Source organism: Haemaphysalis longicornis, unplaced genomic scaffold (genome assembly GCF_048455015.1).
Source record: "Haemaphysalis longicornis isolate Haplotype H1 unplaced genomic scaffold, Haemaphysalis longicornis Haplotype H1 scaffold_3, whole genome shotgun sequence".
Lineage (NCBI taxonomy): Eukaryota > Metazoa > Arthropoda > Arachnida > Ixodida > Ixodidae > Haemaphysalis > Haemaphysalis longicornis.
Window position 1 is genome coordinate 46,602,951 of NW_027526335.1, and position 16,414 is coordinate 46,619,364.

The 16,414-nt window shown below is 48.8% G+C and overlaps 1 protein-coding gene across 1 annotated transcript in view; it reads right to left on the bottom strand.

Moving 5' to 3' along the window:
* Window positions 1-7,334: 7,334 nt before the first annotated feature.
* The window catches only part of LOC144175204 (uncharacterized), a 49,316-nt gene continuing 40,236 nt past the window's right edge, over window positions 7,335-16,414 (bottom strand). The window contains exons 12-14 of the mRNA XM_077704307.1: window positions 13,028-13,164; window positions 8,450-8,797; window positions 7,335-7,598 (exon numbers count right to left, since the gene is read on the bottom strand). Of these exons, the coding sequence (XP_077560433.1) occupies window positions 7,335-7,598; window positions 8,450-8,797; window positions 13,028-13,164 (749 nt within the window). The remainder of the gene's footprint in view (window positions 7,599-8,449; window positions 8,798-13,027; window positions 13,165-16,414) is intronic.

Below are 16,414 nucleotides of genomic sequence, written 5' to 3' on the forward strand. Positions count from 1 at the left end.
ATCGCACAAACAAGATTCTATGACGTCATTACAATCTCCCAGTCATGCTCTGTGCAAATGCCTTTGGTTGGCAACCGCCAATCGCACAAACAAGATTCTGTGACGTCATTACAATCTCCCAGTCATGCTCTGTGCAAATGCCTTTAGTCGGCAACCGCCAATCGCACAAACAAGATTCTGTGACGTCATTACAATCTCCCAGTCATGTTCTGTGCAGATGCCTTTGGTCGGCAACCGCCAATCGCGCAAACAAAATTCTGTGACGTCATTACAATCTCCCAGTCATGTTCTGTGCAAATGCCTTTGGTCGGCAACCGCCAATCGCGCAAACAAGATTCTGTGACGTCATTACAATCTCCCAGTCATGTTCTGTGCAAATGCCTTTGGTCGGCAACCGCCAATCGCACAAACAAGATTCTATGACGTCATTACAATCTCCCAGTCATGTTCTGTGCAAATGCCTTTGGTCGGCAACCGCCAATCGCACAAACAAGATTCTGTGACGTCATTACAATCTCCCAGTCATGCTCTGTGCAAATGCCTTTGGTCGGCGGCTGCCAATCGCACAAACAAGATTCTGTGACGTCATTACAATCTCCCAGTCATGTTCTGTGCAAATGCCTTTGGTCGGCAACCGCCAATCGCACAAACAAGATTCTGTGACGTCATTACAATCTCCCAGTCATGTTCTGTGCAAATGCCTTTGGTCGGCAACCGCCAATCGCGCAAACAAGATTCTGTGACGTCATTACAATGTCCCAGTCATGTTCTGTGGAAATGCCTTTGGTCGGCAACCGCCAATCGCGCAAACAAAATTCTGTGACGTCATTACAATCTCCCAGTCATGTTCTGTGCAAGTGGCTTTGGTCGGCGGCTGCCAATCGCACAAACAAGATTCTGTGACGTCATAGGGAAATGGCAGAATGTGGCTGTGGAGTCGCCACTGCCGCAACTGTTTTCCCTAATATCTGACTTATTTCTACCAAGTTGCTATAAAATTAGTAGCGCTGTTATCAGGACAAAGTATCCTCTTAATGATGTATAAAATAAAGTTTTCTCTCTCTCTCTCTCCTCTTAATGAACCCAACTTGTATATTGTCTTCATGGCTCATTTAGCAGTGCGGCATTCATTGGTTCGCACCGCCATTCTCGGAAGGAGTGTTGTGAGCTTGTATATACAGGGTGATCAAAGTTACGTCGACAAATTTTTTAAAAGTTAGGCACTTAGACTTACGTGAAGACCACCTCTACACGCGATATGCGCCCACACGTACACATGCAGAACGAGGTGGTAACTACTGATGTCGGTGGCTTTATAAACAAAAATTGAATAATTATCTTTTTAGTGGCTGCAGTAAGTAGGCAGTAAGGAGGCAAACTTACACGCAATCGTGTTCCGACGCAGTTTCACTTGGCAGAATTTTTCTAGAGCATCCGCGCTACAAGATATTGGACTGCGAAGTTTAATTACCGTTCGGATGATTACGCATGCAAGACGGCGAGGTCCAGCGTAATGCTCCTCCCTTTTGTGACGTTCCTGCTGTGTATGTCTAGTTTGACAAAGGGGGGGAGGCATAGGCAAAAGCGATAACTGGCACCATTTCAGTCTTGGCTCGCGTTATCGCAATCTGCAGTACTCGTATCCGCCATCGAAACACAGAACAAAGGGGAGGAGCTTGGCGCTAGTCTTCACTGTCTATCATGCGCAATCATGCGAGCGGCAATTAAACTTCGCAGTTCGATATCTCGGAGTAGGGATGCGCTAGAAGAATTCTGCCAAAGGAAACTGTGTAGAAACATGATTGCGGCTAACTTTTCAATACAAACATACCTGCTTAGTGTGTATTATTCAATTTTGGTTAATAAAACACCGACATCAATAGTTACAACCTTATTCTGTGTCCCCCATGGCGCAAAACGCCACTGTAGGGGTGGGCTTCACGTAAATCTAAGCGCCCAATTTCAAAAAAAATCTGTCACTTAATTTTGATCCCGCTGTGTTGTTACGTGATGTCGGTTCTTGTCGGCTGTTCTCGGTGATGTGCCTCCACCCCATCTGGTGCCTGCGCGCACATACCTTTTTTTAAAGGGCTCAGTAAAAGTTGATTCTCTCTCTCTCTCTCTCTCGTTGCGCGGAGGATGACAGCAAGTTGCAGGCCACGAGACTTGTGGCAGGGTCGGCGTCACGTGGCTCCGGTTTCTCCCCGTGCAGAGCCTCAACATGGGCGAATACCAGCAACGCATCTGCGGAGGCCCTGCCTCTAACTCGCCGAATAAGTAGCAAGCTGCAAAAACGAAGACGTACGAGTCCCTTCAGAAAATTTATGCCTAATATGCATCTAGGGTAACGTACTCGTGCCCTCACGTTCACCTCAGTACACAGCTTAGCTTAACTAGAACGGCACAACGGGGATTTCATGCGCATCGTGGTGCAGCGGGTTCACAAGCCTGAGGATTTGGCGGAGCTACAAAATCCCAAATTTACTAATCGTGTATTGACGCAGAGTAAAAACAAAAGACGAAAACATGGGTGCGCGGCATTTTCTCAATCGAACAAACCGCCTGCCGCTTTCGCTTTGGTCCGGGAGGCCAAATGTTGTCGACCTTCAGGCCGCGACCTGGTCAGTTCGAACTCTCACAAGGAAAGGGCGTTGCACGGTACGGGCTTTGCCACGCCAGGTGGTACTTCTTTAAGCCTAGAGAAGAGCTGGGGAAAAAGCAACAAATACAATTGTTGGAGGCGGTGGGATGCAAATGCCAATTGGTGTGTGCGTGTGCGTGTGCGTGTGCGTGTGCGTGTGCGCATGCGTGCGTGCGTGCGTGTGTGTGTGTGTGTGTGTGCGTGTGCGGGCGTGTCTGCGTGTGCGCTTGCGCGTTCGAGTGCGAGTGGCGCGTGTGCGTGCGTGCGTGTGTTTGTGTGGTATGTGTGCGAGCGTGCATGCGCGCGTGCGTTTGCGTGTGTGTGTGTGTGTGTGTGTGTATGTGTGTGTGCGTGTGCGTGCGTGCGTGCGTAGCGAAAACAGATCATGGGCAGTGCGAAGGGTGTCCGAAGATAAATTTCTCCTCCACACTGCTTTTAATTAACCACCGAATAAGCGGAAATTGAAACGCTAGGTAACTGCCTTCCTCCACATCAAGTAGTTACTGCGTGAGGAGCGTTGTATTAGATTGGATTGGATTGAAATGAATCGGATTGTATTGGATTGAAACGAATTGGATTGGATCGGATTGTATTGAAATGGATTGGATTGGACTGTACTAAATTCAATTGTATCGGATTGGATTGCATTAGAATTGTATATAGTGTACGCACGTTGTCACTCATTTGCATGCGCGAGTGGGCTATGCCACGGGTGATTTACGGCAAGAACGATCCCCAGTGCTTCGCCTACTCGTCATAATCCCCTTCGTAGAGATGTGTGAATTTTTATTGAGTGCTTGTGTTCCCCGTTTGACACAAGCAATGGCGCACTATGATACTTCTCTCAACGCCTGCAGTGACTACGCGGACTTGTTTCACATTCACGCTAAACTACGTACGCTACAATGTAGCGAGCTGCAAGTTTGCGTGGTACGAACGGCGAAAACGGCGCCGCGAGGAGCCAACTCTTTCAGGTAGTCACCTTTCGCCCTTAAAGATGTAAATTAAGGATTAAATCTTTGCTAGAATTGAAGGACAGCGGCCAATGAGCGCCCTTCCTCTCTGTGGAGGAGGATTATCAGCGAAGCTGTGTGTGGTGCAAGGAGTGCACGAAACAAAAATTCCCCCGCATTTCCCCGAAGGGGAGTATGAGGAAGTGCGAAGCACGGGGTGACGCGCTCTCAACCGCTATTTATACGGACCTCGACACGCGCTCGACCGCACCTGCGCTAAGCCTGCGCTCGACTAAGCCTACCGCGGTCGCACGTGGAGCCCGCCGACACAATGGTACAGTGGCTTCTAGCCACTGTAACAATGGGAAGGGAAGAGGAGGAGCGCACCGCACCGCAGCGCACCGCAGCTGCGAAGCGCCGACCGGAGTGAAGGGAGAGGAGGCGCAGTCACGTGAGAGAATGCAGAACTAGCGGGTTTGTAGTATCACGTGTACACCACGCAGTTATCAAGCAGCTATAACGCCGCTGAGTCGCCAACGCACGCCGCTGACGACGTAGTTTGAATGCGTTAAAGATATAAGGCGCGTTACTAACACTGATATCAGCGTCGCGTCCAAAAAAGCGTCCGTGGCTTAGTCAGTAGAGCGTCGCGCTGCGGCCGCTAAGTCCTCGGATCGAAACCTGGCGCCGGATGCCGTTTTTATTTTATACAGTGTAGTGGCCTGGCTGGCGCGCCGAGAGAGGGTGTTGCGAGCTGGAGAGTAGTAAAGGGGCTTTAGGAGAGTAAGCGAGGGGGGAGAGGAGGCGCTATGCGAGCGCCCTCACGCGTCGGAAATCTGGCGCCGTTGCTAGGCACGGTAGCTAGCTCCGTTGCTAGGCTGCGGACGGAGGACGGCGGTGGAAGCAGGAGTAGGCCCGACTAAGAAGTGCTTCGCACTTAAAACGCGTTAGTTTTGCCATTTGCGATTGAGCATACGTCCTAGCTAATTAACTGAATAGAACTGGGAAGGTTTAGACTTTTACTCTACGGGACAAACTTGGGGCTGTCAGTTTTCTTTCCGCGTCATAGGCGCCTTACTGTATAACACACCAACCCAAATTTCTCGACCATGGAGTACACGGTGAAGTCTGTTCTCCACCTTCAAATGCACGCGTAAAAAATTGGCCGCGTATTTGCTCTTTTCGTTGCAAGTGTCGACAAAAGACGAGAGTCTTTGTCGACATTTGCCAAATAAATGCCTCTCTTCGCTTTCCCGCTCACACCTCATGCTGTTCCTCTTCCGTCGAGCTCCTCCTAAGGAAAACACGGTAAAGGTTTGCTCAAGTCAATTTAAATTTACGGCGTTCCACTGCAAGCCGGGTGCCTCGATGCCAGCGCTGTGGTACGGTGGAGACGCGCGTGAATCGAGGCGCCCTACTTCATCGTTTTTAGAACAGCGTTACCCTACTCCACGTGCGTTCCATGCAGAACGTGGAACCTATATATCTAGTGTAACCTTTCGTAACTGTTGCCGCTTGATTTCAAAAAATGCCGCAAGAAGATATAGTGGCGCGGGCGACAGCAGGCGACGGAGTTAATTTTTTTCTGCAGTGAATGTAGTATTTCATTTCGCAAAAATCGAAGATTTATGATTTTTTTATAAACGAACACTGCAAATATTACTTATGTAATAATTTTCTGCCGTATATTAGAGGAATGTTTTGTTCTCGTTCAACAACGTCGACAAGTATGAACATTAAAACCGGACTTAGAGGTTTAGATTTGGCTGTGAGTATATAAGACTATTGCGCAGATTTTGTTTCACTTTGGCCGGGAGGCTTAATCGGGTCACAGACAGACAGACAGACACACAGACAGACCAAAATTTTAGCGTTTAAATAGCCCAAGAAAGAATAGCGGCTTTAAAATTGCTGGGGGAGGCAGACGCCTCCCTGGCCGAGCAGAACACATCACTTTGGAAAGACGAGGCGGCGGCGGACAAGACTATAGCATGGGGCACCCTCTCTCTCTCTCTCTCTCTCTCTCTCTCTCTCTCTCTCTCTCTCTCTCTCTCTCTCTCTCTCTCTCTCTCTCTCTCTCTCTCTCTCTCTCTCTCTCTCTCTCTGTTTCACTGCGCAATACACAATGAGAAAAAGCCTAAAAAAGCCTGCTTAAAATTCTAAAGTTGGATTCACCTCTGAACAGAAATGCATTGCTGGGAAGACACTCAAGATCTTGTACCAAAAAATATGCAGTAGCCAAGACTTTATATTTAGGAATGTTTCATTTTTATGGAAGTTATAAAATTTTATAAATTCTTTTATGGGAGTTTTCGTTCAACAAACAGAGTTCTCGTTCCATACGGGCGCAAGAACTAGGGGGATAAAAAATACGCAGCTTCGCTGTAAATGCTGTCTTCTTCATGAATTCACCTGCCGCATTATGGTTGGATTCCCCAAGTTCATTAACTACCACATACGTGTACACGCCCTAAACCCGCACCAAAGTGCCCACGCTTGTGTCCATCGAGAACACTAAAGAAATGCACCGCGCAATGAGCTGTACTTCGACATCGCGAGCCAACACAGCAATCGACGGATGAGTATCACGCCTTGCATCTTCACGCCTTGCAAACTACTCTTTCTCTCAACGCGCTGCAACGGACCCGAACTTACCTCTGCACAAATGCGCATGGTGGCAGTTTTTCGCGGACCCTGAGACTGCTCTGTACATCCAGAACAACGGCTGTAGGGAGCTGCGCTACCCAGGGGCAACTAAGGCGCTCAGCCATAACAAAGTAAAAAAAAAAAACATAAAAGCATGATGATGTTAATGAGACAGCACGTTCGGCAATCTGGCACTATTTATTTCGCATTCCCTGCTCCCGAGGAGTGCTTGGTGACCTCGCAACTTTTTGACTGATTTCACATGAAATACTAGGTGCCGTTTTATTGTGTTACCACTGGATATCATGGCCGTCTTCGTAGCATTCGTTTGAGCAAGCACACCCTGGTCTGAGTGTACTTGAAGGCGAAATTATACGGTACAAGTTTTCATCGTTCAGATGTACCAAAACATTACTGCAGAAAACAAAGCAGTAATCGGAACCTAACTGCGGAAAACCCAGCAGGAAACGAATGCAGGATTTCTTTCACACTGCAATCCTGTTGAAGCAAACAAACATTTCTACATAACCATTCTCGCGTAACACAGGAAACAGATATGTTAAATTAAGCCGTTGTAAGTGGTTCATTTATTTGCAGAATATATATCCGTGCAGTTATGTTGGCCATTGTTTATCCGAAAAATAAAATTCACTGTCATTCATTTCATACCTAGCCTAAAAATGTGGTCCTGATCTCCACGAGTAAAACTTCCATTAACCGTATTAGTGCCATAGACTCATAAGAAGCAAAGAAGCCAATACGGAGGCAATAAATAAGGGCGAATAGTTTTTAGAATTATCGGAATCTAAACAGTCACAATTACAATACTAAGATGTTAGTTAAACAGAACGAAAACAGTACCAATCAAGTCCGTCATAGACGCCACCACACTTCTCGGGCAATGCGTAGTTGGCACTTGTCCCGCTTTAAAAAAGACCCCACCGTGAGCGTTTGTCCCTATAACGCCCACCACGTCAGGAGGAGGAGGAAGAGTAACCCTGCATGCGCGAAAAGACACTGCGAACTTTGCCTTTCGGCCTTTTGGCACGGCAGGGGGACAGCGCCAAGCGCGACCACTCGGTGCTACGCTGGCGTCAGCCGGAATCGATATCGGCTCCCATGGTGCGGCTAGGCACATTGCTGTCGGTCATTGCCGTCTCGTGCATCTTGCTTAGGAACAAGCTCTGCACACGCATGGGTGACAGATGCATGACGGTCAGGATGACTTCGCCCGTAGCCGCTTGCAACACGCCCAGCACCTGCTCCAGCTTCATCTTGTCCAGGTCTAACCCGTTGATCTTGGACACCAGGTCCCCCGGGTACACCGGCTGGCCGCTCACCGGCGCCAGCTTGGCGTGCTGCGATCGGGAGACATCGTCAGACCCTGTGTACCATTCGTGCGCTTTGCTGCCCTAGCCTCGCTGTAGGGAAGCGAATCTATACGTCAGGTCCACCACTTCGCCCGGTTTCTTGCCAACGCATTCTTACTATGTCACGGTCAGGTAGTATTCGTAAGAAGGAAGACAACGAACGTCTTTATCAAATACTCTATGCTCAAGCTATATACTCAACATCTGCTCGCGCTAGCCGCAACGTAACTGCGAGCTCAAAGAGATTATTTTCGTGCAGATCTGAAGACTACGGCACGCACCGGGAACTACGCCATCTTAGTGGACATAATCCGCCCGTCTATATCTTGGCGGCGTAGAGAAGGTGTGTGCACCGTCGGGTGCACCTGTGTCCAGATTCCTAACCGATGCCCTTCGTTCTGCTCCCCTGCAACTTCATAACATGTGTCACAAGAAACTGTGCTTCATTGAAGGTTGCACGTGGCTTCTACGCTACACCGATCGCCCTGAAAAGTTCCAGCGCAACTGCAATTCAGCTTGTGTTCATGTATCGTGAAGTTACCTCATAGTTGATACTCGTATCGCTTAGTTCTGCCCTAAGGCAGAAGTATTATTTATGGACCCTTCTCATCCTTCGAACTCATGGCTTCCTTTTTCAAGGTAGGCAACGAATCTCGAATGTCCTTCGAAGACCAGCCAAAGCTGCGAATGCGATACATCATCTACAGGGACGTCCTCGGAAAGAATATATAGGTAATCGGGATGGGGTCCGTACACTTCTCAATTTACGTTAGTGTATACGCGTTTACATACGGCTCTACGGTGTTGTAGAACGAGGGAAGCATGCGAGGGGTACGCACGGTGACGATGTAGAAGGTGTTGGAGCGCTTGACCTTGTCGTCCCACACGTCGGCGTTGATGATTCCCAGGCCGTACGGCAGCGTTGACAGGCAGGAGAAGAGCGGCCTTTTGAAGGAGGCAGTTTTGTACTGCATGCCTCGGAGCAGGCTTACTATGTCGGTGCGCGTTGTGAGGAGTCGGTAGGTGCTGTAGGCCATAATAGAGAGCACTACGTGGTCGCCGCTCGAGGTTACCAGTCTACGCGCCTGCGCTAGCGTGAGGTCTTCCAACGGGTTCCCGTTCACTGTCAGCACCACGTCCAGCGGCAGCACGCGCGATTCGTCCGCCGGGCTGTCCTTGACCACGCTCTGCGGGAATTAAGACACGGGGAAGCGGCCGGGAGGGTTGCGCAGACACGTGGCGCTGGTCGACACATGTTTAGCGGTCCTCAACACCCCTATTATTCTACCGAAGATTTTACAGCGTGGAGTCTCTTATGGCGCTAAAGTTCTGCATTAAAGGAGCCACGAAGACAAAATACAAGATAGTGTTATTCGAAATGTTTCGTGTTTTGTACTGCATCAGCGCTTGTCAGAATGCAAACGATGCTTTATTCACCGAGAAATTAATTGTTATAAGTTAAAATTTTGATTTTCCCGCTATATCATGCGTTTTCGTGGTCTGCAATGACATCACAAGAACCGAGCGCTCTGCAGCCGATTTGGAAGCCTTGTTTACCGTTAGTGAACCTAGGTGGCACCACCATACCGTGGCAAGCCGTTTTCTGCTTTTGGTTTGTTTTTGACCGTATTTAAAAATGGATTGTTTTTTCTCAGGGAGGAAATAATTGTTTCGTGAAACATAGTGCTCACTCGACAAATTTGGTCACGTACGACACCGTTGCTTGCGTCAATCGGCCAGTGACCTCTGAGACAACCCCAAAGCCCCGTGTTCCTGTGCAGCTAAACCGAGCATAGTGCGCGCAGTACCAACACCAGTACGCATCGGAACTTCTATATTTACGTGTACTTGCGTAAATTCCACTGTTTGTCCCAACATTCTTACGGGTTTAAAAAGAATGTGCCCTAAATTTAAGCGCAAATAACTCGCATAAGCTCGGCAAGCTTATAAGCTCTGCCTAATTTGCGTTTGCTCTTACCGCCTTCCGCCAATCGCAGAGCTGGCTGGTATGACATCATAGGTTCTGTTGTAGGAAATGAGCTAGAGGGTCGCATGGCCATTTCCTTTTATCCTAATTATGTAGCTTACTTAAGCGCAGTAAAAATAAAACCAGCGAGCAGAACGCAAGACAAGAAGAGGAGGCACACACACAACACACACTCCTCGTCTTGTCCTGCGTTCTGCTCGCTTGTTTCACCATTTCTGAACGTTATGAACCAACTAGCCCAGCAATTCACTCTGTTTAAGCGTTACGTTAAAAGTGGTGTCAGTATGTATCTAACGAGGCAAGCTTTTGAATGAACCAAACTTGTGTTTTCTCTTCATGGCTCCTTCATAGCACATCCTCGTGAGATCTTGATACCTGTACTCGTGCGCAGGCATCGACTTGGCGACTATTGTCGGCATGCTATAGTCGACTCCCAGCGCCCTGCAGCATTGGGGATGCGCCGTTCTGCATGTAACGCCGCATACAGGCAAGTAGGCACGCCATCACGTGACGTCATCGTAGGCAGTTACATCATTACCCGGAGTAGCGTCTCTTTCAGTTATGTTGTAGTTTCGGGCAGGGACGCCGTGGGTGCCGCAAAATATTTGCAGCAGCAGCCTCCTAACGAATAATGCAAAATTTTTCTAGTTAGCGTCCTAGCTGAGCCCTTCACGTGACCTTTAAAACCAAGGCTTGACCAAGCCGGGCTGACAGGGCATATAAACGCCAGTCGAATTTAATAACTACATTAATCGGGTGACAATCGTTAAGCAGGAATGAGCGGCTCGACTCTAAAAGTGCTCGTATCATTCGCACTTCGTGGCGGTGTTTGACGCCTCGCGATACACATGAAACCGACATTGCTTCCTAGCGGAAACCCACCATAGACAAGGATGAGAGAGCGTGTTGTTGCAGGAGCGTCAACAGGCAGCCGTGTGGGCTATGGTATGGGCCGAAAACAAGGCTTTGAAGGTGACCCCGGACCGTGCGGGGTAATGTTAGCACCCTACGCCAAAATGGTGCCCATAAAAAAGATAAAACTGGTCACAGCAGTAGGGATTGTGATGCTAAGCGTACAGTCTGAAAAAAAAATGGCAGCATCTCCATTCTGCGGATGATGGCGAGGTTGCGGAGTGCGGGGACTCGAAATGACATCCAAGTTGCGCCCCGAGTGACATCCGACGTGCCCCCCGACCGTCATGTGATTTGAGCTGTGAGTTGCACCTTGATTATTTCCTAAATGAAACTGCAACTCACGGCTCAAATCGAATTTCGCTTGATTTTCGCTTGATGGTGGTGTGCGCACGGGTGGATGCGGAAGGACATTGGGAGGTCCTAAGGTACTCCGCAGCGTTACAGGCAAGGGAGTAAGCCGTTTGACTCTCGGGTACTAACACACAATCGTAGCCCAATGGGCAAGACGACTGAAACTAACTCTGTCTGGTATACCAGACACAGGCTCGAATCCTGCTTGTGCCTGTGTGATTTTTTACGATTGTAAATGCTAGGCGCGCGGACGCGGACAGACATTCTGCGGTCCTAAGGTACTCCGCACCTAAAAAATGCCGTGTATCTGCTGTCTCCGCAACAATTCCGTCGGAAGTCTTGGACGTCAGTCTGACTGTAGACCATACCGTCTGATAGTAGACGATAGCCAGACTGATGAGTGTTCTGCTTCTCCTGTGACTTAGCAATGTAGCATGCTCTCCTCTCTCGCTCCTATGCTGTATGCTGGGCCGATTTTCTCATTTCTATATAAATTTTCTGCCCTCGCAGTGCTCGTGCGCCATCTGGTGGAAGAAGAAGCAACTTGCCTCACTTTTTGTAACGCGTTTTTTTTTCATCTGCTATTGTAAGAAAACACTGTCGTGTACTACTACTTAAACAAACCTTGCTTCTGTCCTTAATGTACTGATGTATTTCCGCAAAAACGACAGACGCTTTTCGGCGCTGTGTAAAGTGCCAACTGCTTTAGTAGTTAAGAAAGGGTTCGGCTGTTGCTTGTATTCACTGGCGAGGCGTGCATGCAGGCAACCATGCGAGTGCGCCGTTACTGGTTACGTCGGGCTCCGCGGGATGGCGGTACTTGTCCGTGCTAGCACATGATTTGTGTTGGACGTTCCAAACTCTACCCCACGGAGCGCAAAGTAATGTCTCCAGTCTATTTGAGTGCGATTAATAACATGTCTGTTGACAACACCGTTGAGAATCGGGTTGAAACGCAGCAGACAACGCACGCCGGTGCTTTTAGATGCGACGCTGATAGGAGCATCTCTTGCCGGCGGCCCTGTCCTGCGTCCGTCGCCGTCGGCGTCCGCGTCCGCGTGCGCACAGCTGCGTCTCTCCTCCGCTCACCCCCTCTCCTCTCGCCGTGATAGCGTGCCCTCTCCCCCAACATCTGTGGCGCGCGCAGTGCGGCACGCTCTCACTCCGCCGGTGGGCGGCACTGCGCGCGGCGCAAGCGCGCTGTGCGCATGTGCAGCGCTCTCTCTCTCCGCGGTCTCCTCTCCTTCGGGCGCGCTGTTCATTAAGCGGAGTGCCGCGCTCCGGCCGGTCTCTCAGTCGACGGTCGTCCGCGCTACGCTCTCTCTCTCTCTCTCTCTCTCTCTCTCTCTCTCTCTCTCTCTCTCTCTCTCTCTCTAACTCTCTCTCTCTCGCATTACCCGACGATTGCTCACGCAATTCGAGTAATCGACCCAACGTAAACGCACAATGGAACCCCCTTCAGCGTCGCATCACACCAGGGTTCCCGCGAGGGGAGGTGGACGTAATTTTTTTTCCTTCGGCGTGCGGGTGCAGCTGCACAAGCCGCGCAATGTCCGTAGCGCATCGGCCATGTCCGTGGCCGTTTCCAGTGTTACCAAGCGAAGAAATTGACAGCCAAACTTTTCAATGAATACCACCTATACAGGCTTCTTGTCAAAAAACCTGCATGTATCAGCTTTTGGCCAGGTAACTACGACGAATGACAGACAGACCACCTGCCCAAAATTTTCGGTAAACCCAAATTTTCCCGTTTGGTTATACCCAGAATGAGTATGGAGTTAAAAAAAAAAAACGACATGGTAAAAGAAATGGCGTTCAGAGTGTCTGCCTGCCAGACCAGACGGCGTCGGCGTAAAAATTCCGACGATGCAGACTTGTCTATATAATAGAGTAGTATATAATGGCGAGGATTGCGAAGTGGGAGCACTCATGTTTAAAACGGCTGTATATACAAGTAAGTAAATTCGTAGTTAACTGGCCTTAAATGTGGGAATCAATGTACGATGAGGTGCTACGCCGTATGGCAATGCAATCGTGCTTGGAATGATGTCGTTGATTACGCTGTAACATAGCGCGAGTAAAGAAAAACCTGCACATTCGTCACGACCAAAAATCGATAGGTATGAAGGCAAAGGGTAAATGAAAGAAATAATTTCGCACTTACATCAACATATATGTAATATTTGTCTTCACCTTTTGCTCTTTGCAAGGAAAATCCGAAGCTCCGATACCTGTAAAGCTTCTTCTTCCGGAATAGGATCAAGTCAACCTTTTCGACGGCTCGGGCACGATAATCTTTCCCTTTATCAGAAAGAGAAAGAATGAAAACATACGCACAAACATTTAGGGTAATACCTTTAATTGGACTCTCGTAATGGGGTTATATTATTGCACAGGTTCTCACAAATTGATATTTTGGGGAACAACAGTACATTGCCAAAGCTCCTAACGAGCCTTCAGGTTGGGGGGGGGGGGGTGATACGTGTGCTTCTTGAGGCAGTGTGGTCATGAAATTTGTCTGTACGATTTTTGTAAACGTTCTAACCACGCTTGGCGTTTTTGGCATGACTCCGGCTGTGAGAATCACAATAGCCAACTCGATGATACGTGCTATGTAGAGAACCATGAACGCTGTACAATTCACAGCCAAAACAAAAGACAGTTTCGTTACTGTGTAACATGACATGTGGCGTCAATCATGTGGCATTTTATTGATTTTATATGATACTTATTCATTCCCAGATAGATTTATGGGCCAAACACTGCGGGTGCACAAAGGACAAAGCGAGAAGTGTCGGTACAGCGGGCGCAGCGCGAAGGAATATCAAGACAGCCCCTCATCAAGCCACCGCTAAAGCCTCGCGGACAAGGTGCACAGGATTCAGCCACCACCATCCTCATAAGCATCTACCTGCTCTGCCAGCTCGATAGGGAGGCTCTGGTTATTGATACGGATAAGACAGCATGGTTGTAGAAATGAAGCCAGCATAGATTTTTTGCCTGTGGCACTATCATTCCTCTGAACAGAGCCGGCGCCGACAGACAAAGTCACCAGTAAGTCCGTATAAAGATGATGTTTTAAACCAAACTTTCGAAGAAATTGTAGATATAGCTTCATCTTTAAAAAGGGATTGAAGACCAAATACAAATTTAGTTCATGAAAAGAGTACAATGTTCCTATAACAGCGATACCAATTTTGTCGCAAACTTCAAGGGCACACTTCAATCCTTTCGTCTTCTTCACACAGGTACGTTATCGAACCATTCACACTGCATCAGATCTGACGATCGCTTCTTGCTGTTGCGCCCTTGGCCAACAGATGTGATATCGCTATGTCCGCATGCGTTATATCGTGTTTGCCGCCCGATTCTTAGCGGTGACATAGAACTAAACCCTGGCCCTGGTTCTAAAAATAAAGCAGGCAACCTAACCAATGACACAGATGGCCTCGCAACCGGCTCTAGAACAAGTGCAAATGCGTCTTCGGAGGCGGCTGCACTGTCTGTCCATGCTACGCAAAGCGAATTTGATAACACTACAGTTTTTAAGTGCAATGCACTTCTTAAGCGACCCTGAACCTGCGTCCACCGGCGATGTCCGCGCACGTGGAGATGGGCGCGCGCAGCCTGGCCGCTGACACGGCACATACCCACGTGGGGGATTGGCCAGGAATCTCCTCGTCTTCCTTGGCAACGGGGAGAGATGGGCGCGCGCTGCCTGGCCGCTGACATAGCACATACCCACGTGGGGGATTGGCCAAGAATCGGGCGTGAGAAGGGCTAATGCACCTGCTTAAAGGAGTACTGACACGAAATTTCAAAGCTGAGATCCGCTCTAGCAATCAAGTACAACGACAACACAAATAGGTGTCTGTGAATAAATGCATCTTTCTTTCTTTGTAGTTGTGTGTGTGTGTGTGATCTCTCTTTCGCGAACATTACCGAACCGCGCAAATTCAACTCGTGCATTCGCACTTTCACATTCTTCCCCTCGGGGAAATGCGGGGAATTTTTCAATGCTTTCTCAGTTGCTAGCAAGCAAAACCAAATCGCAAGTGGCATAGTAGACGTAAAAACACAATTAAACGCAAGATTTGATGCTTTAGAGTCACGGGTGGGGACTTTGGAACCTGTGTCGGCTTGTTGCGAATCAAAAACTGCGCTCGAAGCCTTGCGCACTGAAGCTGCCATGGCGGGTAAAACAATCGCACAGCCAATTCTTAAGATATACGAGCTCTAAAATCGATTCAGAAGAAATAATAATAATTTACACGGCCTTCCACAGGGCAATGGCGAGAATGGCGATTCTATGCTGTCTGGTATATGTGCGCTCGTCTCGCAGACAATGAAAATGTAAATGCCCCGCGTTGAGCGTCTGCACTGATTAGGCAAAGCGCAGGAAGGGCGGGCGCGTCCAATCATATTGAAACTGCTGGATTTTAGCGACAAGGTGGCTCTTGTAAAAAATGCCAAACTTCTCAAAGGCTCTGATTGCAGCTTCTCCGAAGATTTCTTTTTAGAGTGCGCTGTATCCACAAGAAGTTATGGGTCGCAACTTCCACTTTACGCAATAACGGCTCCTCCGTTAAATCGTTGTATGACCCCGTATTTATCGACGACGTTCGCTACAATTGGAACGACGCCTCGAATGTTCTAGTTAAGGCCCCTGGTTACCATAGCGGGACCACAAAAGAACTTGGTACAGTTCCGAGAGTGCGGTCCCCAAATGCGTCGCTGCTCTTCAATGCGGCCACCCGCCGTGGTGGTTCAGTGGCTAAGGCGTTTGCTGCTGAGCACGAGGTCGCGGATTCGATTCCTGGACGCGGCGACCGCTTTTCTGATGGAGGCGAAGAGCAAAAACGCTCGTGTGGACGAGATTTCGGCGCACGTTAAAGGTCCCCAGATGGTCAAAGTTAATCCGGAGACCCCCACTACGGCGCGCCTCATCGCATGCATTGCGTCGGCGTGTTAAAACCCCATAATCAATTAATCAATCTTTAATGCTGCCGGCACTTCTAGTGCTCCGCTTTTCTCTGAAACTCCGCATTGACTACCCCATGGTTCTGCCCCCAGCCTAACTATTATCAACCTATTATCAAGCATAACACGCAAATGCAATGACTTCCTTTCTCTCGTTTCGAGACACTTCCCACATATCATTGGTATAACTGAAACGTGGCTCCACGATGCCAATTATGATTTTTAGTTACCCCATCCGGTTATGTCGCGGTTCGTGTCGATAGACGAAACGGCAGGGGCGGGGCCGTAGCCTTGCTTTTTCGGTCGGACTTCAGGTTTGCAGTCCTTCTCAGCCCTTTGGGCATCGAATCGGTATGGTGTAAGCTTCACATTGACAAACTTCACATTGTAATCGGCGTCCTATACCGCCCCGCGGATTCCTCCCTTCCCTCCATATGCTTCATATTCTTAACGAGTTCGCAAAGTCACAAACCCTCAGCACCAAGCATCTGGTTCTCATGGGGAATATTAACACCCCTGGAATCGACTGGCCTTCTTTAATTCAGAGCGGCTGTAACTCGCAGATTTGTAT